General features: G+C 40.9%; 1 protein-coding gene across 1 annotated transcript in view; it reads right to left on the bottom strand.

The window, feature by feature from the left end:
- Nucleotides 1-23053, bottom strand: part of MAN2A1 (mannosidase alpha class 2A member 1) — a 199980-nt gene that overhangs the window by 48529 nt on the left and 128398 nt on the right. Inside the window, exons 13-16 of the mRNA XM_043913763.1 lie at nt 11632-11797; nt 9978-10196; nt 9143-9265; nt 6168-6282 (exon numbers count right to left, since the gene is read on the bottom strand). Of these exons, the coding sequence (XP_043769698.1) occupies nt 6168-6282; nt 9143-9265; nt 9978-10196; nt 11632-11797 (623 nt within the window). The remainder of the gene's footprint in view (nt 1-6167; nt 6283-9142; nt 9266-9977; nt 10197-11631; nt 11798-23053) is intronic.

The following is a 23053-nucleotide window of genomic DNA, read 5'->3' as shown; positions in this document are numbered from 1 at the left end:
GATGCCAGAAAACCAGGGCACCAAAGTCTAATAATTACAACTCTGACGACAAATGAAACTAAACTAGTGAACACCACTCACTGATCATCACTGCAAGACAGGTATGTTTTTGTGACGGTAAAATATCAAATTACTATAACACAGGGGGGTATGGGGCTTTTGGCTTGTATGATAGTCTATCTTCTAATCCAAGCTTAATGATAAAAGCTAAAGTAGCATATTTGGTAACACTTAAAGCTTCAGTTTAATGAAAGATGATTACACTATAATAAAAAATTAATCCCCACTTCTTTCACCTGTTCCTCCAGAAAAATGTTATTTTCTACAAACAAAATAATCTTTTAGAAACCATGAAATGCTCTAAAAGGGCATTTCATTAAATTATGGTCACCAAGAAAAGGGTTTCTTATTTAACTTTTTATGAGGCAAAGCATAATGTTTCATTTGAAATCTCTGAAATTTCTCTGATCTTTTGGAGCTTTTAAAGCTCATGAGCACAAGATTTCCTTTAGTTCAAATTTCTAGGAACCTTTTTGAATATAATGTCTGAACAACAATGAAAATAAAACCACAGTGTTTTTAATAGCTTAAATGATGTTAAGAAGAGACTTTAAACTGCACCACTTATTATTTTCAGAATCTGGAGAGAACACAAATAGAGAAACTGAAGTTAAATACCAAATTAAGAACAAACCAGAAGCGAGGCTGAACCCAGGCCTCCCAAATCAGTTTGTTTCAAAATCAATAACGACCACACAGTTTATGTAATTTGGGAAGTGTTGCTTAACTTTTGTCCTTGACTTTGTTTTCTTATAAAGCTTAATTTGGGCAAAAGTTACTTTATGGAGAGAAGAATCAAAGAGTAACTTAAAAAGATTTTGAGGAATTTAAATATATTTTTTCAGATTTTCATTACCTTAGGTTTTTAAGAGAATGCTTCAAAGTAAACAGAATTTGAAAGGTTTAATATAACATATTCAGTAAGCTGGTTTTAGAAAAGGCAGAGGAACCAGAGATCAAATTGCCAACATCCACTGGATTATCAAAAAAGCAAGGGAGTTCCAGAAAAACATCTATTTCTGCTTTACTGACTATGCCAAAGCCTTTGACTGTGTGGATCACAATAAACTGTGGAAAATCCTGAAAAAGATGGGAATACCAGACCACCTGACTTGCCTCTTCAGAAACCTGTATGAAGGTCAGGAAGCAACAGTTAGAACTGGACATGGAATAACAGACTGGTTTCAAATAGGAAAAGGGGTACGTCAAGGCTGTATATTGTCACCCTGCTTATTTAACTTATATGCAGAGTACATCATGAGAAACGCTGGGCTGGAGGAAGCACAAGCTGGAATCAAGATTGCCGGGAGAAATATCAATAACCTCAGATATGCAGATGACACCTCCCTTATGGCAGAAAGTGAAGAAGAACTAAAGAGCCTCTTGATGGAAGTGAAAGAGAAGAGTGAAAAAGTTGGCTTAAAGCTCAACATTCAGAAAACTAAGATCATGGCATCCAGTCCCATCTCTTCATGGGAAATAGATGGGGAGACAGTGGAAACAGTGTCAGACTTTACTTTTCTGGGCTCCAAAATCACTGCAGATGGTGACTGCAGCCATGAAATTAAAAGATGATGACTCCTTGGAAGGAAAGTTCTGACCAACCTAGATAGCATATTAAAAAGCAGAGACATTACTTTGTCAACAAAGGTCCATCTAGTCAAGGCTATGGTTTTTCTAGTGGTCATGTATGGATGTGAGAGTTGGACTATAAAGAAAGGTGAGCATGGAAGAACTGATGCTTTTGAACTGTGGTGTTGGAGGAGACTCTTGAGAGTCCCTTGGACTGCAAGGAAATCCAACCAGTCCATCCTGAAGGAGATCAGTCCTGGGTGTTCACTGGAAGGACTGATGTTGAAGCTGAAACTCCAACACTCTGGCCACCTGATGCAAAGAGCTGACTCACTGGAAAACACCCTGATTCTGGGAAAGATTGAGGGCAGGAGGAGAAGGGGAGGACAGAGGATGAGATTGCTGGATGGCATCACCAACTCAATGGACATGGGTTTGAGTAAACTCCGGGAGTTTGTGATGGACAGGGAGGCCTGGTATGCTATGGTTCATGGGGTGACAAAGAGTCAGACACGACTGAATGACTGAACTGAACTGAACTGAATTCAGTAAGACAGTCCATAGTATTAACTCATTTTCTGTTTCTTTACTCTTGTTGCTGAGAGATAAGACACTCTTTTGTATGATTAAATGGTTTAGTAAACTAATAGTTACAATATGTAATCATAAAATATTAATAGTTTTCTTCCCATCAGCCCCCATTTGTTCTTGGATCCTGAACTTGGTACTAACAACAGACTCTAGTCATTAGTATTCATTCAAATAACTGCATCCTCAATTTAAAGGGGGAAAATTATTCTATGTCAGAAAATAGATCCATAAGTTAAATTCAAGAATAGATATTTTTGTTATCTTAAGAAATTTTCAACCAAAGTCAATTTAAAAAAGCACGGAATTTGGCTGAAATATTCGTAGCACCAAACATCAGGTCATCTGTGTATACATTCTGATCAATTACTCAAAAGCCTCAGTTCAGTTCAACTCAGAAGCTTAGCTTACAAGGAGTCCTACACGAGGCTGAAGTTTAGAAGCATTTCTTAGTACAGAGGAGCGTCACATAACCAGACGCTCTTCAGGTATTGGGAACACCTAGAGAGGCAAGCACCCTGAAGATGTCACATCTCAGTCACAGGCCTGGTGAGTGATTCAGTTAAAACCCAGGAAGACAGGATCCAGACAACCTGTGCCCTCAGACAGCGGTGCATGAAACAAGGGCAGATGGAAACAGACAACAGAGGCCACCGGGAAAAGGCTCCACCTCCGCAACTGGGGCACGTTGAGAGTCTCAAATACAAACGTGGGAGGGTATGCAGTTTGAAAGAAAGCGCTCAGGTGATCTTATATCTCCATTTTCTCCACAGTCTTGGTGGGGAAAAAATGCTCTAGGCTTGAAAGAGTAAAAGGAAAGATTGATCTGTCACTTCGAATAGTTACATATGCTGGTTTCAGGTTCAGTTCAAGCAAGTACACTAAAGCTCATCCGGAGAATCACTTTAAAGTCACATTTTCTCTAACTTATCCGTCATTTCACACAAACTTCTGAAGCTTCCTGCTTTCAAGCTGCAAAAATCTAACATTAGCTCAATTTGTCCCATCCACTGGGACATCTAGAGGCAATCTGAGGTCTGCATATTTATTTTTTAATTATTATTTTTGTTATGCTAATACTCTTAAGTGCCCAGTTCAAAACAACCTCTATTTCTTAACTGACTAATCAGAGCCAGCCTTGCCACCCTGGAGAGCAGGGCAGGTGTGTGGGGAGTTTGTGACATCTCTTGCCCTGCTCCTGCTTAAGGGCCGACGAGGCCCTGGGCCTTTCTGACCGCTCAGTGGGGAACAGGTGGGGGAGGAGGGGTGGAAAGACAGGCACGTAGTTCTGAGGAGGCCTATCTGTTGGGATAAGCAAACAGGCCAAGGCGGAGCATAATAACTTCCGAGCTGGCTGCTGAAACGCGACAGCAAGCTAAGCTACAGCCACAGAAGTGGAAGAGGGCCGTTGAGTTCACAGAAACCACCTCTGACATGAGATCCAGATCCTGTGGACATCCGAAGAAAACTCAGAAATTGCACTACTGAGCAAATGCCATTAAACGAAAGCAAGAGCAGTTACGCAGACACCCCTGTCGGAATACAGAAGTTGGACTTTTCTGATGAGCTACTTCAGCATTTCCTCTGAGACACGCTGTTGTTTAGTTGCTCAGTTGTGTCTGACTCTTTGCGACCCCGTGGACTGTAGCCCACCAGGCTCCTCCGTCCATGGGATTTCCCAGGCAAGAATACCACAGTGGGCTGACGTTTCCTTCTCCAGGGATCCTCCAGACCCAGGGATCAGACCTGCCTCTCTGGTATTTGCCCTGAGCCCGCACAGAGGCCGGCTCTGAGACAGAGCCTGCTCCTCAAAGTCACTGACGCGGAGCGGCAGCACAGCGGGCCGCTCACGCGCTCTGGGCAACGCGCGCCCCGCGCTGCATTCAGGGCAGAACCTCCCGTTAGGAACAGACGTCTTAAGCAAATTCAAAAGTAGACAGGCACATCTTCTGTGTGATCGTGCTATTTTATATCCGTAAGATGAAACCTTTGGCCATAGCTGAAGATGGAATTTTAGGACTCTCTCAAATGCTAAACAATGGCCTATGCAAGGGTACAAAAGGAAGGCCAAATATAGTGTTTCTGACTTAAAAGCTTTAAAAGATTATTTCAAAACTATACTTTCTTGTAGTTTTCAAAGTGTTTGCAGATAATTGCAAAAGACACCAAGTTAGTGTCTAGTATGATTTTCCCTGCCATCTAGAAGAACTTTCACTTTTTAATTCAACATATGAACCATGGGTTACCCTGAAAATATATCACATAAGTAGTCACATAATGAAGTTTATTCGTACCTGAAATTCTAACTGGGTACTTGGAGTATTAGCAAAACAAAAATAATAATTAAAAAATAAATACCCAGACCTCAAATTGCCTCTCGATGTCTCAGTGGGTGAGATAAACTTGAGCTGATGTTAAGATTTTTGCATCGATGAGGTTTGAAGTTCAAAAAAAGTTAAAAACAAAGTCAAATTTAGACACTCAAATCTGAAAACTGAACTTAGCTGAATAAGAAATTCCCTGAACACAGTAGGCTTCTGTTATTGCTTAGCTGTGAATTAGTCTGACTCTTTTGCAACCCCGTGGACTGTGGACGGCCAGGCTCCTCTGTCCATGGGATTTCCCAGGCAGGAACACCGGATGGGGTTGCCACTTTCTTCAGAGGACCTTCCCAGTTCTGGGATGGGTCCCACAGCTCCTGCACCGACAGGCAGATGCTTTACTGCTGAGCCACCACGGAAGCCCAGAGTAGCCTCTGCTTCCCCATGATACCCAAAAGTAAACCGTGCCTGCCCATGTATTTTATTACCTGTTTTGAAACACTTTTTGTCTACCTGTCTACAGACTCAGGGAAAGAATATTTTCCTTTTCTAATTTTTTCATCTTAGCTTATAGCAACAAAACATTTAAAGTGGCATTTTTATGAGGTCCTTTACTAAGAGATTTGATACAACAGTAAATGGTCTGGTTACTAGGATTAAAATTGTGGTTGGAAAGGTACTCCATGCTAAAAACAGTGAATTAAAAATCAACCAACCTAACTATACAATTCTGAGACTGGGAACCATAGGTCCAGTCATATCGTATGGAAAAACCAGTGCTACTGGTCACAGTTCAGTTTCCAAACAGATCAAAGGCCTACTTCTTACCACTTGATTAACAAAGAAGCTGCTTCAATACTGTGCTAAAAGTAATAAACTGCCTGATTTTATATGCTACAAGATAATAAGTTGTAAACAAACAGAATGAATATAGAATATTTTTCTTCTAAAGTTAAATTCTAATAATGTTCACTATGTAAATAAATTCTATATTTGAGGCAGGTTGTGTGTGTGAGAGAAAGGTAGTCAGGGATCCATTAACTGAAAGCCACATTTGATATAATTTCTATTTCCTAAAATAAAAAAATACTATACTGTTTTTTGATCTGAGAAAAGAGCTCATGACTTATGACAAGCACTGCAGTAAGAAAGAGAAAGTTAAAGTGAAGTTGCTTAGTCGTGTCCGACTCTCTGTGACCCCGTGGACTGTAGCCCACCAGGCTCCTCTGTCCATGAGATTCTCCAGGCAAGAATATCGAGGTGGGTTGCCATTTCCTTCTCCAGGGGACCTTACTGACCCAGGGATTGAAACCAGGTCTCCCGCACTGCAAGCAGACACTTTACCCTCTGAGCCACCAGGGAAGCCCCAAGAAAGAGAAGATATACAGAAGAAAAAAAAACAAAAACAAAACATGTATATGTAGGGAGTTAAGTGTTTGACCATTTTTGATTGTTGAAGGGTAAATACCACCATTTAAAGTCAAATGAGTATGATGTCAAGTTTAGACAGATGATTATGTCATCTTCAAAAACCAATTGCTAAATTATTAAAACTGACACAAGAAAAGCAAGAATTCAAGAATCAGTATACGTTTTTTTCACAGTTGCATTTCTCTGTTTTCTTACCATGTATGTTGTACAGTCGAACTCTGTGGGTAACATGTTCAAAAAAGCAAGTCACGTCCGAATAAAACCTTCCACGCTGCACTATGACAAAGGGTGGTGTTGTGTAAACGTAAGGCTGAGGAGGAAATCACATTTTTAAGAAAAATGTTTGGCTTTTAATTTTTCCAAGGAATGTTTATTATAGTTTCCAAATTGGCAAATACATATCATGTGATATATGTAATATTAAGTGAAAACCAAACCTTATAAGGTATCAGACTATGCACATGCTATAAAAATTGAATATACGGTTTTACATTAGACAAAAACTGCTGAAAATAGAAAATAAAAATGTTACAACTTGATTGGTTTAGAAGATCTACAAACATTTCTCCCTGCCATAAAAATCTCTAATTAAAGTTTTTCCCTATGGCTCCTATGTCATCTAGGAGAATGAGCAATACTTTTCCAGCAGTGACGCTGCCCAGGCAAACATTACAACCATGGGCCCCTAATGTTCAGAGTCGGGAGCATGTGGCTAGAAGGACCACAGGGATTCATCTCAAACAAACTGGAAGCAGGATTCAGAATCATAGCTTAATCACAGTCAGGTTTACTACTCTATAAAACACACTGCCCTTTTACTTGAAAGAACTAAGCGAATATAAAGCCAATTTGCAAACTTGGAAAAACTATGGCAACCACTGGTTTAGTTTTCATTATTTAGAATCTAGAGTCAAGAAACTATGGGAATAAACCATGTGACTCATATGGTAGAGAAATGAAATCTAAAGCTCTTACGAAGAATTTTATTTTAAGTATTACACATCTAGAAGGCTCAACAACAGCATACAAAGCTAGTTTGCAATGTAGCACAAGATTTTCAGTGCTGTGTGATTTTCTTCCATATTTGCCTCTTTGGTTAGAGAAAAACATTCTGAATTTAACATAATGCTTTACAGTTAACAAAGCTCCTGTACCTAACTGCCACACAGCTAGAAAGTCACGGGGAGGATGGGAAGCAGGGCGCTGCCGCCCGGGCTCCCACCGTGTCTGCTTCACCCAGCTTCTCGTTCCCTGGTGCTCTTCTATTCCTTCTTTGTAAACATATGATGATTCTCTTTTTCCTACTAATATTAGAGTTATTTAAACATAAAATAATTTAAAAAAATAAAATAGTAATTACAATTGTCTATGTATAATATTCTATAGCAAGCTATTTTTTTTTAAAGTCAGTCAAAACAAAATGCCTGTGTGATGACAAAAGCTGTGAAGTGAGAAAACACTGATGCAGCTTATATTCAGGGTCCACTGCCCATCCTGAAAGGTCTAATGTGATCTATAGCTCACCTTTAATTCCTCAATGCTTTAAAAAAACAGAAACAACAAGTAACTAGAATTCTGAGCATGATCTAAACAATCCCTTAACACCTATCGTTGATTTTGGTTAGCAGGCTTTTCTAGAGCAAAAGTAACTTTTTCAGGAGACAGGACCCTGGGCAACAAAACAGGGAGAATACTGAATTTATCTTAAAGTGGAGAAAGTTGGTGTAAGTGTAAAAGCAAAGGAAGAAACTCTAAAGAAAAAAATACAAAATTGATTACACAAAAATTAAAAACTACTATAACAGAAAAATAAAATAACAAACGCAGTGATACACTGAGGGTATATTTTTCAATAAATAGGAAAAAGGATTAATTTTATAATATATACAAAATCTTTACAGATCCACAAGTCATATCAATAGAAAAATGGCCAGGAACTTAAATAGGACACTCACAAAAGAATTATTAAAGATAAATAAAAGCATTATAAAGTTCAACCTTACTAATAATCACAAAAATCATAACAGTAAAGTATTTTTCATTTACTATTATAGGTTAAGTATTTAATATGGCTAATTCTCAGAGTTTAGAGTAGTATGTTAGATAGCTACCCTCAAAAACACACAGCTGCAGAATGAATATGTATCTTTCTAGAGAGACAAGGAAGATAAGTAGTATCTATATGTCAAAAGCCTTAAAAGGCTCCAAACACACAAAATGACTCTTCTAGAAAATTACTCTCAAGAAATAATCAGCACTGTACAAAGAAAGCTTATCACAATATTACAGTAATAAAGTATTGGGAGAAAATGTAAAATGTACATATGCAACCACAGTAAATTCTTTACTTCCACATATATATAACACACACACGGACACACTTATTTAATGTGAGAACACTTAAGTTCTACTCTTTTAGCAAATATCAATAATCCAACAGAGTGCTATCAACTACAGTTACCATATAACGCATCAGACTCAGACCTCGTTCATCTTACAGCTAAAGTTTTTAATCACAAAAGTGTGTATTGTGTTTTCCGAGAGCATATCAGATTGTGGGCATTGTCACAATGAAAAACAAAATATATTCACACAGGAAGGTAAAACTTTAAAATGGGGAGAAATGATATGCACAGAATAAAATAAACGGTAAAAATAAATGGTAAAAATACAACAACACTGGCAAAGGTTTTCATGGGCTTGTGGAACAATCGGCAAATATCATTGTTTTCTTCAGTTTTCTGCATTAAATGTGCAGTCAAGGTCGGAGAACACTTTTTTTTGTTTGTTTTTTAAAGTGCTAAATGTTAAGGAGAAAAATGGCTCAGTGGTCAATCTATCTTTCCCACATGGCTAGGAATTTTGTGTCTCTATCTATGCCATGCCACACAGGCACATAAATAACTCAGCAGCACCCTAATCCTAAATCAAATCTAGCTTCTTTCCATATGGAGCACTTGTCCACTGTAGCATCCTTACTGAATTTCAACACAGAAATTATTGTTCACCTAATACTCAACTAGAAATTGCTAAGTGTCAATAATAATATATAACAGTGGAGCTAATTCATCTGTTCCTAATAGATGACCATAATATTGAGATGTGTTTATTATGCTCCTCACTACTCTTTCAATAAGTGCCTATTCACTGCTCCCAGCATCAGCTCTTACCTTGGCTTCCCCGTCGGGTAAGAAGAGGTAGGCACCACTTTTATCCTTTTTACTTGTGGTTCCATACCATGAAAACTGTACTTTCACTTCAAGACTTTTACCATCTCCTTTATTTATCATTTCCTAAGGATTAAAAAAAAAAAATTTAGTGTAAGTCAGTATTAAGACATAAACTTACTGTATCTAGCTAGATGCATATGTATATTTTCAAAAAATTACCTTGTGATAGATTTAAAAGTGATTAACATTCAGCCTGTAATATTCACAATTCTTGGATGAACACTCCAAATTTTATACTTAACCTTAGGATTTAAAATCTCCACAATAGAACAAAAAGAACACATTTCACCAAAGAAAGAGATACACTAGAGATTAGACCAGTACTTCTCAAACTTTCTGCAGTAAAGGAGTGAATTTATTTTTATTTCCACTATGCATGGAGCAGCATTTTGGTGAAGTACAATGAAAGTGAATGAATTTAAAAAAAAAATTAAAGTGATATGCCAAATATAAACTCATTTTTTTATTATCAGATTTAGTAGGCATATATCTACTCAGTCTAGTTACTTTCAAAGTTCCCATAAACATTTCTAAATAGCCGCCAATTGCACACTTATCTGTGGACTAGTAACAAGCAGTCCACGGTCAGCAGCATCATAGACCACACCTGTGAGCAGCAGTGGGCACTGTGGACCACAGGAGAAGGCACATGTACCTCTCCACCCTTTCCTCCACAATATCTGTGCCCACTTTTTCCACTTTACATAGGTAATCTGCATATGTTATAACAAAAGTGACAAGCCTTCTATAAATTTCAGAACTATTTGGAACATACCTCCATAAGCCCAGACTGACCAAAGCGCAGCTTAATAAAGGAGTTCTCTAGAGTTATAGCTTCCTGAGCACTTTTTATATTATTCATGTTAAAAATTCCTTCATTTGCTATATTACCATTATATAGGTCATATTTGGCTAAATGTGGACTTGAACTTGATGTTTCCAAAATCTTATAAACTTTCAGTCCCAATGGTGGCATCTCTGCTAGAAAAGATATCTTTAAAGATAAAGGAGAGAAGTTATTAAAGAGAAATGCAATCTACTGAAAGGAAACTATTTATACTTCTAGTAAAAACAAAAAACTACTATATTTAAGAAAGAATATAATACTATTCTATGTTTTTATAACTTATGGGTGGAGTATTCACATTTCTGTTTAACTAGGGAACCGAGTTAATTCAAGTGGGAAGGACTATCAAAGACATTAAGGCTTTTATTCAATATATGAAATTATGTGACCATTCTCAATTGTCCTACAGTATTCTTAATGGATGCTCATGGAAACTGTCCATGATGGTAAGGGTTTACTGTGACAGTGATTTTAGGAATCATTTTACAATACTATGATAATTCAGTACATTAAAAATAAAAAATAATAAATGTAACAATGTAAACATCAAGCATATTAGTCCAATCAATACCAGACATCAATGCCTGGGGGATCCAGCAGACGCTGAACAGGCACGGAGGAGGCACCCACCAAGGGACATGATCCAACCTTTCAGGAGCTTCTGCTCCAATCTCGAGGTGAGGGGTTTCCTGTAAAATCTGATCAAAACCTGTATCATAGTTTCCTTTCTTTCTAAAGGATAATAAATTTATAAGAGCAGCCAGCAATGGCTTTTAATTCTCTTTTAGGTTCCCTAGTTTTTGTCTGTGTCTTCAGAAATACAATTTAAGTTGTACTCCAAATTCTAGAAGTTCATTATTTCCAGTGATATGGGGGTTCGATTTAATACTGCTTACTTCAAGATATTTCCCCAAAAAGTCTATTACTTGAACCCAGACATTTTTTTCATAATTATATCTCAGAAAAGAAGCATCTTATTTATTTAAAAAGTCTTTCTTTCTTGGGATATTACTGTCATCTTTGCAATGAAAAGTTGAAAGTATCCAGTTATTTAGAAGGTGGTATTTATCTTCATTTCAATACTTACAACTCATTAAATTGAGTTAGGCAAAAAAGTTCAAAATTTTACAAGGAATGATTACTTCATGACATCAGGAAAGAGTTACAATATACACACTTACAAAAACGAACAATATACATACTCATAATGCACTAAAAATAACATGCAGTCTACATACTAACAAAGATATTAATATTTTGGAAAACAAAGGATCTGTTTTCCTTTAGAGTCATTTCACTGGCCAGCGGGGCTTCCCTGGTGGCTCAGAGGTAAAGTATTCGCCTGCCAGTTCAGGAGACCTGGGTTCGATTCCTGGGTCGGGAAGATCCCCTGCAGAAGGAAATGACAACCCACTCCGGCGTTCTTGCCTGGAGAGTCCCATGGACAGAGGAGCCTGGCGGGCTACCGTCCATGGGGTCCCAGAAGAGTCGGGCGTGACTGTGCAACCTCACAACATTACAAACTATACACTGGCCGTGCCTCTGTCAGGACGCCTCCTTCGGCTCCACGGAGCGCGCATACCTCGTAGGCTGTCTGTGAGACGCTATTTGCTGTATCCCACACGGCACTCATTTGAATCTCCACAGGCTTTCCCGAAGCAGAGGACACCTGCGCTGCCGATGAGCTCACCCAGACTGAGACCACGGAGCTTCGAGCTTGTTCTGAAGGATTATAGACCACGAGATACCTGTAGAAACAGCTGCTTTACTAGTGGGGTCTCAAAATGTTTGTCCTTTTTCCACACCATTCGTAAGATTTCAACTCACAGGTAAGCACAAAGCCAACACAAGAAGAATTTTCAGAAACATTCCAGTACAACTTTCAGAGAACAGACAATTTTCATCATAACAAATACCACATCGTACAAAGGTAACGAAACAATGATTCACTTTCTGAGAGTAAATGTTATACAAATGGAAGTCAACAATAGAACTATTATTGTTATTTCTATGTCCTATAAAATGACTTATGTACATATAGTTCTATCAATCTAAAATAAGCAGCCCTATACAATATCCTGATCCTTGCCTAATCTGAATAAGAAAATACATAAACTGCCTGTTTGCGTTTTGAAAGTGAAAGTCGCTCAGTAAGCCAGCATACTGGAGTGGGTATCCTTTCCCTTCTCCAGCCAGGGATCAAACCCAGGTCTCCCGCATTGCAGGTGGATTCTTTGCCAGCTGAGCCACCAGGGAATCCCTTAACATTTGCATTTCTCAGTTCAGTTCAGTCGCTCAATTGTGTCTGACTCTTTGTGACCCCATGAACTGCAGCACGCCAGGCCTCCCAGTCCATCACCAACTCCCAGAGTCCACCCAAACCCATGTCCATCAAGTTGGTGATGCCATCCAACCATCTAATCCTCGTCCCCTTCTCCTGCCCTCAATCTTTCCCAGCATCAGGGTCTTTTCAAATGAGTCAGCTCTTCGAATTAGGTGGCCAAAGTACTGGAGTTTCAATTTGCATTTTAGTCACAATTAATTTCAATTAAAATTCTGACATTCATTTTAGATGACTAACACACAGTGAAATATATGGCTACACATGCAGCCACACATGTATTTTATAAACAGGGGTCCCTATTATCCCAGAAAGTTGGTCCCAGAAGAAAGATCATTTGAAACAAATTCACTTAAAATAAAAGGCTGAAATCTTATAATAAATAGTGGTAAAAAACTGATTGGAACTTTGCTAGAAAAGGGAAATAAAGACTATTAAAATAAGTTTAGGCAGCATTTGCAAATAAGTGCAGTTCTTAGAATGAAGTGGGGTTTTGACAAAATTTTTCCAACAATACTTTATATTAGCACACATCCATCATGTAACATTTAATTTTTACAAGATGGTTTTAAACATAACTGTATTTGTTAAGAATATTCAAGGTCCTAATCATTTTTCCTGAAGTTCTCTCTCACTTCTTTGATATTTAGACCATTGTCAGTTGAAGCCCTTAACAGCCTTGGTTTCCTCAGAAGCATTAGGTCCTCACCACTTCATGGGCTTTGCCTGTGAGTAGAAACGTTCTAGATCATGTCACAGACTTCAGGAATTATGCATTCTTTGTAAGACCTATGATTTTACTTTATAATACACTTACAACATATTATCTTCAAATCAAAGAAACAGTACTTCAAAGAGGATACTTGACTAACAATATGACTGATTCGTCAGTGAATCCTTTCAGGGTATCTCCTACACTTTCACGTGCCGGAATGCACTCTGCGTTCCTACCCACGCCTGTGGCTTCGGGACAGAGTGAGGGGCCAGCCGCGCCTGCTCTCACCCATCGCTCTATCAGACAGGGTCCCGGCGACCACCGCCCGCTCAGCGCGTGGCAGAGTCGAGCGGCCCTCCTTCATCCTGCACGTGTCCCGCACATTTCAGCTGCGCTGCACATGGTTCATTAGGAAACAAAATAAATACCGCGACCAAAACGGAAGCGAAGGATAAAGGAAAAGGAGGACGCAGCACAAACCCGTGAAGCGCCCGACTCGCGCGCTGCCGGGAGAAGCACTTTTGGCCAGGACAGCACTGTGACACACCACAGGGAACAACGCGAGGGCGCCTCGGCTCCCACAGACGTGGCGTGGACCTCAGGGTGACGAGCGCTAGCATCACGTACGTTCACTGCCGTCCCAGGTGTGTTTGAGAAAGGAGCGCCGGAAGCATGCAGCCCAAAACAAGAGAAAACAAAACAAGGCATCTACAAAAGGCGCTGCAGCCCCGAAGCCCGAGAGCAAGCCCCACTGTATCCACGAGGCAGGGGGAGGCAGAGCGCCGCCCCAGGGCTGTGCTGGGCAGACTCGGCGGAAGGCGTCTGCCCACCCACGTGCACCCGCCCGCGACGCTCTGCCGGCGCTGCGGTCTCCCCTGGCCGTTCAGCCACGTTCCCGCCGGGAGAGGCAGGATCGCCAGGGCTTCAGGGTTACCAACCGGAGCGCAGGAAGCGGTGGAGGGCCAGTCCCGCACCAGACGTGCAGCCGGCATCCCAGAAACGGGGGCTTCCCACTGAACCTCAGGCGTCCAGAGGCCTGCTGGGCGCCAGTATGAGGAGAGCTCTGTGGTCCGCGTGTGTAGGCTGAAGGCTGAGGCCAGCCTCCTAACGCGGCAGACGGTCTGAGGAAGACCCAGGAATGGAGTCCAGAACTTCCACTGCAAATACGCAGGGCTGGTCATAAAGGCTCTGACAACAAAATACAGCGCATCCAAGAAATAAACCTGGGCAGCAAGCATCCAAAACACTGATTCCTTCTGATAAGAAAGAAGTGATTCACACTGAAAGCAAATAATAATTTTAACCATATATTTCATTTTGTACAGTATTAAATCGATTTTTATAATATGCTGTGAACTAGGTTCTGTTTTGTTTCGTGTTAGTAGCTAATTAGTATTTGACCATAATGATGTTTCTACTGTACTAAATGATTATGTAATTTTCATGCCAGGAATCTATTCAAAAGTTAAATGTGTGGAGTATATAATGAGTATAACGCTGCACGAAGGAAGCAATTCTTTAACATAACGAGAGATTGACAGCATGTCCAGGAGCATCCCACACGGTTACCTGACTCACACACTCCTGTCTACGTGTGCGCCAAGCAGAGCACAGAGAACGCATGGTCATACATGAAGCTCACTTCTGAGGGAAGTAAGGACACCACCGCAAACGAAGTGTTTTCACTGTCATCACTGTGTTCAGCGGTAAGACATTTGTTACACTGTCAGTATCTCCAAACATGAGACTTATTAAACCTGTCAATTATGAATGCAACCAACAGGTTTCATATTAAACTATCATACTCACTTATTAAAAAATAGTAAGATTTCATCCATACTAACAAAAGAAAAGAGTAATATTCCTGAAAAGGGGGAGTAGTTAATTTCTATTTTACCTTGGAAGAAACTGCATAGGAAGCTCAGAACTATTCCCCCTAATCTCTCCTACATTTGCATTGGCTTCTGATCTGCCTGTCACCAAGCCAGCTTCCTAGTCCTCATTACGATACTCAGCCCCCATGACCTGGGGCTACAGGCAATTATCTCATGTCTCTATATACAAAGAACAACCTTCACCTCATGAAGACAGAGCACTCATATGTTACCTGCCAATCAAATGAGAGACTATGATCTATCGTGGCTGAGAGAAAACGGGAAGGAGAAACATCTGCTTGTTCATGTCAAATTGGGAATCATTTTATGAAGAACTAGAATTCCACTGTAAATGTGATTCTGTCCTTGAAGATTCTAATGAAGAGGAGCCTATTTAAAATTCACTTCTTTCGTAGAAATGATTTGAGTCATGTTAAGGCAACAGTGGTCCTCTGGGTCCTATTTTTGAGGTAATCTAACCAACACCTACTATAAACAAAGGGCTAGGACCAGGCGGACTTCTTCCTAGGACTGCACCCAGGGCAACAGGAAAGGAAGAGGCCCTTGGGGAGAGAGATGCTGGAGGCACCACTCAGAGCGTTTCCTCTATGCCGAGCTCAGCCCGAAGGCTGGAAATCTACGAGACGCAGCATTTCATCCCTTACCGGGCACTCAGCAGAGCTGAGGGTCACGAGGTCAGGTGAGCTGCCAGATTCCACAGGTCAGAGGGGCCACAGTGGGCTTAGGACTCAGCCTCACCCCACGTCGTCTTAGCCGTCCTAACCCCTTGACTCACAGGACACGCTCACAGCAACCATTCTGACAAATGCGGTTTTCTGTGGAGGTTCCCTTAGCTCCACACTTACTTGGGAAAAACTCCACTGACGTGAAGACAGATTCTTCACTGATGCCTAAGATCCCCACGGACCTTCTCTCTTCAGACAGCTCAGGATGAACAAAAAGCTATTTACATTTCAGTATATTACATTTGTGAAAGAAAACTTATAAAGCAGAATAATGGAATAGAAAAAATCTTATATACCAAAGAGTATATAAGAGTGTATACTTACATGTAAGTATATAAGAGTATATAAGATCATTTACCTTATGACCTTACTGCATATTCAATAGTCAAAACATTATTCAAATGATATTAAAAATATTAAAAAACTAAACTATATTTTTTAAAAAATTAAAAAATATTACATGCATTTATGGAGGTGAAAGGAAGATATAAACGAAAAATGTCACCTGTTACTAAAGTTTAAAAACCAATTAAACAAACGCCAGGTTATATGAAAAGTAACTGTAACTTCATGGGCCTAGTGTAGTGCCTTGCATGAAATAACATTCAGTAAATAGTTGACGAATGAATAAAACAAGAATCTCAGGAGGAGGCCTCATCACTTGTGAAGAATACCTACTACTGTGGAGCTTTATGGTTTTATCAAATCATTTTCATTTTGATTATTTTAATTCCTCAAAAGATATGGTTGAGAAACTATGTAATTAACCCCTCTGCAAAGATGAGGGAAATGACAGATTCATGATCAAAGAGAAAGTTAACAATAAAAGCAAAAACTAGAGTTCAGTCTGTCTGATTATTAATCAATGACAGCATATTAAAAAATTCACTTCAAACAATATATTCAACTTCTCTAAATAGCCTCATTAGTGGAGCATAATAGAAAGAAGAGTAGTAACCTTTACATTAAATTATTCTGAATACGAAAATATGTAGTTTTATCTGTTTACAAAAACTACAATTTCTAGATATGAACTTATATTCATATAGTCCACCTAGTTTTCTAGCTTTAAAACATAATGCTTACCATAATGGCCATCAGAATAAAAATCAAGATATTAAAAAACAAAAAGGAAGCCTTTTTGAGATATATTAGGCCTTCAAAAATCACAATCAGTTCTGTGATTCCTAAGCTCTGGAGTCAGATACATTCAAGTTCAAAAGCCAACAATCATACATACAATTTGACAGGCTTTGGACAAGTGATTTCATTTCTCCAAGCCTTAAGATCCTTATCTATACAATCAGGAGACAAGCTTGCGGTTAGGGTTAAATCATAAAACGTTTGGAAAATCCCAGGGCTGACACTTGGCACAAAGTAGAATATCAACAGCAATTAAATCTCTCCTTTCTCTTATAAGACCGTTCTGGTGTCCTGACCAGGGACCCTGGCATGCAAATCACATGGATGGTGGGATGCAGGTCTCTGAGCCACCTCACATGCTTTTCGAGGTAAGGCACATATAAACCTAAATGAGAGAAATTAGCAAAACCACACATGTTACAGACACCTTAAACACGAGTTCAGAGAAGATGTGGGGAGGCAGTGGGGATAAACAGGTGCGCAGAAGACACACACGCACAAAGTCACCACATGACATACGGCGTCAAGACGGACAGAGGACAGCTCCGCCTGCTGTGTGCATTACACACTTATGGACGTGACCGCGCAGGCCCTGTTCTAAGCATTGCTGAGCTCAATATGACAGAGTAGGCAGCAAGAAAAAACTGTGTACAGAGTGTGCTGTGATGCACACAGAGATGGCAGTCAGGATGGGTAAGAATCAATCAGGAGAGGATTCAAACTAGAAATCAACTTTACACAAAATAAGCAAAATGTGTATAAGGAAGCTGACAGAGCTTTATTGAGGGATGTAAAAAATGAAGAGAAATATACTTTTCTAGGTAAGAAAACTAAAATACTGCAAAATATACAATTCTCCCAAAATTAATTCATGAATTTTATGCACTGCCAACCAAAATCCCACTGAAATCCTCTTATTGGAAGAAAGGGAACAAAACAATCTTATGATATTTCTATAAATAGATGGGCAAGACATATGGTTAAATAGATGCACTAAAACATAATGCCAACATTGATTCCCAATGAATTAAAAAATTTAAAGACAGAAAAAATGATAGAAAATAAGTAGGAAAAATAAATGTAAAGTTTGTGGTACAAAACACCTTTTTAACCATAATAGAAAATACAGCAATAAAGTAAAAGGCTGACAGATTTGATAACAAAATGCTTAGAACATTTTCTATATTAAAATGTTAGATTAAAAAGATTAGTAAGATTATATGAAAAAATAAAAGAAGATCAAATTCAGGAAATCTGTAAAGTGTTGTTAAAAATCAATAGAAATATAAACACTCAAGTGGAGAAAATGAGCATTTTTCTTTCACCAAATTGAAACTGAACAATAAATGATGCTTTCACTGCCAGCAGACATAAAGTAGTTGATGACAAGAGCTCTCACTTCTATGGGTCAAGTAGGAAACCAGATAAAATATAGTAATTGTTTGCTTGAAGGCAACAGAGAATTGCTGAAGAGAGAATTTCAGAGAAGAGAGCTGCCTTCTCGAGCCATTTCCCACTCTGGGTTGTGCCAGTTCTCAGCACAGGAAAGGCTGGGTTCCGTGCAAAGCCAGCACGAAGCCTGGAGGAGCATCACTGTCTCCGAAGAGGCTAAAGAGCACTCGGAGGACACGCAGGGGGCTTCACGCACGCACTCGGCTCTCCCATCAGCACAGCACCGGACACTGGGGGCCGCCCAGAAATCTAAACAGAAAGCTTCTGCAAAGCAGAGCAAGACAGGAGCGTTTAGAACCTGCCAGAGATAGGACAGTGTGTGCAAGGGGCCGGAGGCCAAGCACGAGAAGCTGATGGAACGGGGACACGGGGCATGCTGCAGCCCACGGGGCCGCAACGAACCGGCCACGCCTTCGGGACGCAAGACAGCAAGAAAAGAAAAGAGGCAGGGACCAGATTTGTCCCTCACAGCCTCCACACGGGACAAGCCCTGCGAGCACTTGTCACCCAAGTGAAACTGACTTTGAACTTCTGACTTCTAAACGTTTACGATAATACATTTGTGGTTTTTCAAGACACTAAGAGTGTGGGTATTTGTTAAAACAGCACTAGGGAACGAACACACCGGGTTATACTGTTCCTCCTGAAAACGAGGGCCAAGCTCCGGTTTCCCAGCAGAGACCGCCGCACACAGAAAAGAAAATCCCGAGTGCCGGACATGGGCAGGAGGCAGGGCCCAGGAGAGGCTGAAGGGTGTCGCCTCTGACCCCTCTCCCGTGGAGGACTCCCTCCTGCTTTCTCATCCGCCGGCTACAAGGTCTGAGGAACCCAGACCCACAGTGTCCCGGAGCAAATGCACGCAGCTAGCACAAACAAGAAGCAGAGGAGAAAACTCCCAGACCTGTATTTCGTGAAAAGCAAATGATTAACAGCCCGTTACACTGGCCAAGGTGATTATTCTTAACCTTTTACAATTCTACTTACTTGTTCACCTTTGCATACCTTACACAGACATCATTCACTGAAGAAATGTACACATGCCCAGGACTTATTCATACAAGTCCCACGGCCTCTCAGTTTAAAGACCCTTCTATTTCTATAAAACAGGCCTTCTTTATTAGACATTTAACTATTTTTCCATAAAAACTTTCCTAGAAACTATATAATAACAATCACACTTCTCTTCCATGACCAGATATAGAATTTATACTTGCAAGAGGAAAAATAAAACACCATGTTTTCTGGAAGCTTCCAGTTGATTCAGTAACATATTATTTGGCCTCAGTTAAGGAGAAAAGTAATTCCACACTTAGGAATAGAACACTTTCATCTCAACAATCAAAATTAGGATTTTACTTGAATACAATAGTGCATAAATATAGCCTGAACTTCTTAACACATAAAACTTTATTTCAGCAATTTTTCTACATTTAGGAGAAATAAATTAAAATTCATGGACAAAAATATTATAAATCTAATGTCATTCACCCAAGGACGAGATTCAAAAGGAAAGCAAACAAATGTCCTGCCAGTGTGAAGATGCCCTTCATGAAGCAGCAAGATGGCAGGAGCACCTGAAACTGCTGTTGTCAGCCAAGCACTTGGCTTCTGAAAACACCTTCCTAAATCCAAACGCTCCGTAAGAGATCACTAACAAGAGTTCTTACTTGAGATGGAGAACAGGCAATTACTAAGTAAACATTCCAGGAAGTTCTACATTAGAAGATACTACTTTGTGTAGAGAATTAAGTTTGCTTATAATACTAATAGGCAAAGCAATAAATCAAAAATAAAATTGTAAAAAAAATAAACAAAATAAAACTGTATCTTAAGGGAATATTTTTACTACTCTTAATTCAAAGTAAATTTGACTTGTTGAGTGGCAGAGTTTTTCAGATGTTGGTCAGTCCAGTTCAGTTCAGTGGCTCAGTCGTGTCCGACTCTTTTAGACCCTACGGACTGCAGCACGCCAGGCCTCCCTGTCCGTCACCAACTCCCGGAGTTTGCTCAAACTCATGCCCATTGAGTCGGTGATGCCATCCCACCATCTCGTCCTCTGTCGTCCCCTGCTCCTCCCGCCTTTCAGATGTTAACAACAATAACAATACCAAACAGCCAGCATTAATGGGCCTTTAGAACAGGGCCGAGCATACAGGATGTGCTTTCCTTAACTCTGTGCAGCTTACAGCCAGCTTATGAAACCCTAAAACCATGCAGAGCCAGGAATCACACAGAACCAGCCAGGCCCTAAGGCCTCTCAGAGGCAGAGCAGGTGGCCTGCCCTTCTCCAGTGGGTGAGGCCCTGGTGTGCACGTGCTGGGAGCAGAGGCCAACCCCAGCTCCAGCTCCCCACGGCTCTCTGAACACCGCTTGATCAGGCAGCTCCACGCCACCTCCACCTCAGCAAAGAGCCCTCACTCTGACGGCCCCCAACCAGCTGCAGATGGAGGACTGGGGTGGACCCTCTTTAAGGGGATGAAACGAAAGGTACTTCTCTAAACGGCTTGAATAACACACAAGCTACTCTCTCAGGAGATTCTCCTTTCTGTAGGAAGCAGTGGGAATGTGTGTGTGCTCAGTCGCCTAGTCACGTCAGACTCTCTGTGACCCCCTGGACTGTAGCCTGCCCAGCTCCTCTGTCCATGGGATTCTCCATGCAAGGACACTGGAGTGGGCTGCCAGGCCCTCCTCCAGGGGACCGTCCCAACCCAGGGATCGAACTCAGGTCTCCCGCAGTGCAGGCAGATTCTTTACTGTCTGAGCCACCGGGGAAGCTCAAGAATATGGAAGTGGGTAGCCTATCCCTTCTCCAGGGGACCGTCCCAACCCGGGGATGGAACCCAGGTCTCCCGCACTGCAGGCAGATTCTTTACTGTCTGAGTCACCGGGGAAGCTCAAGAATATGGAGTGGGCAGCCTATCCCTTCTCCAGGGGATCTTCCCAACCCAGGGACTGAACCCAGGTCTCCCGCACTGCAGGCAGATTCTTTACTGTCTGAGCCACCGGGGAAGCTCAAGAATATGGAAGTGGGCAGCCTATCCCTCTTCCAGGGGACCGTCCCAACCCGGGGATGGAACCCAGGTCTCCCGCACTGCAGGCAGATTCTTTACTGTCTGAGCCACCGGGGAAGCTCAAGAATATGGAAGTGGGCAGCCTATCCCTCTTCCAGGGGACCGTCCCAACCCGGGGATGGAACCCAGGTCTTCCGCACTGCAGGCAGATTCTTTACTGTCTGAGCCACCGGGGAAGCTCAAGAATATGGAGTGGGCAGCCTATCCCTTCTCCAGGGGACGGTCCCCACCCGGGGATGGAACCCAGGTCTCCTGCACTGCAGGCAGATTCTTTCCTGTCTGAGCCACCGGGGAAGCTCAAGAATATGGAGTGGGCAGCCTATCCCTTCTCCAGGGGACGGTCCCCACCCGGGGATGGAACCCAGGTCTCCTGCACTGCAGGCAGATTCTTTCCTGTCTGAGCCACCGGGGAAGCTCAAGAATATGGAAGTGGGTAGCCTATCCCTTCTCCAGGGGACCGTCCCAACCCGGGGATGGAACCCAGGTCTCCCGCACTGCAGGCAGATTCTTTACTGTCTGAGCCACCGGGGGAGCCCGAGCTATGTCACAGGTTTTCATTTTGCAATATTGACGTTATTTTGGAAAATAGTTTCTTTCTCCTCCTATGTCCCAGTTATTGAACCAACTTGGTTATTTTCTAGAGTTTTCTACCTCCAAACTTCCTTTCCCAGTGATTATGCAAGTGAAATGCTTTATAAATGATTTCTATTATAACAGACAACTGTCAGTTGGACATAACCCTGGGGATTATCCACAGCCCCCTCTCCCTCAAGACACACTGCAGCTAGACCTAACAGTTAAAAACACAGAGCTGGTTGGTGACAGAGGTGGGACCAGAAGGAGCCTCTCTCAGCCCGCGCTCCCCTCACAAGTCCATGCTCTTTCCAGGCATCGGGCAGTGAGCCCTGCCCAAAGCCCAGCAGGATAGAAGCAGAGTTAGTATCATAAATGCTACCAGGATTCACAGCTGCAAATGCAACGTAATACTATAAAGTTTTAAGCCTCAAAAGTACAACTACATATTTCAGGCTTTCCTACACTGAGAAAAGCATTTCTAAAAGCAGAAATAAAACCACAACCAAAGTAGAATCAACACATCATTGTATAACTTTTTAAAAAAAAATAAGGTTGAAAAATGTTGCAACTATTTCCACTGTATCACAGAAAATAGCAAATCAATGAAAAGGATAAATATTCCTTTCCAACTATTCTAAAATGTTTGATACTAAAGCAATAAAGAGAAACAGACACAAAAACTGTACATAATTTGGCTGACCCCAAGAGTCTTGTCACCAATTAAGCTGCTTTCACTCTGAGATAGCTTTGTCTAAAACAAAAATACCATCTGTTTTACCTAAAACATTAAGATGTTCTATTTTCTTGTCAATTCAGAAATCACATCTGTAGCCATTTTCTGAAAAGACAGCAAAAGACATTATATTTATGGGTGACTGCATAAGGAATGATGTTCAATCAAAATGTAATTTTCATCTACTAGAAGAAAATTTCATTTCTCCAGTGACTATAATGCCGTAACTTTGGAGGAATACACAGTACATAAACAGGCTGATTTTCACAAATAAAAAGATCTTAAAAGTTTAGTGCAGCAAAATAAGGTTGTTTTGTTGCTAAAGACAAAAACGGCAAATGTTTGTATTCATT

The sequence above is a fragment of the Cervus elaphus genome, chromosome 9 (assembly GCF_910594005.1).
Source record: "Cervus elaphus chromosome 9, mCerEla1.1, whole genome shotgun sequence".
NCBI classification, from domain to species: domain Eukaryota; kingdom Metazoa; phylum Chordata; class Mammalia; order Artiodactyla; family Cervidae; genus Cervus; species Cervus elaphus.
This window is presented reverse-complemented; position numbering and strand designations above follow the sequence as displayed.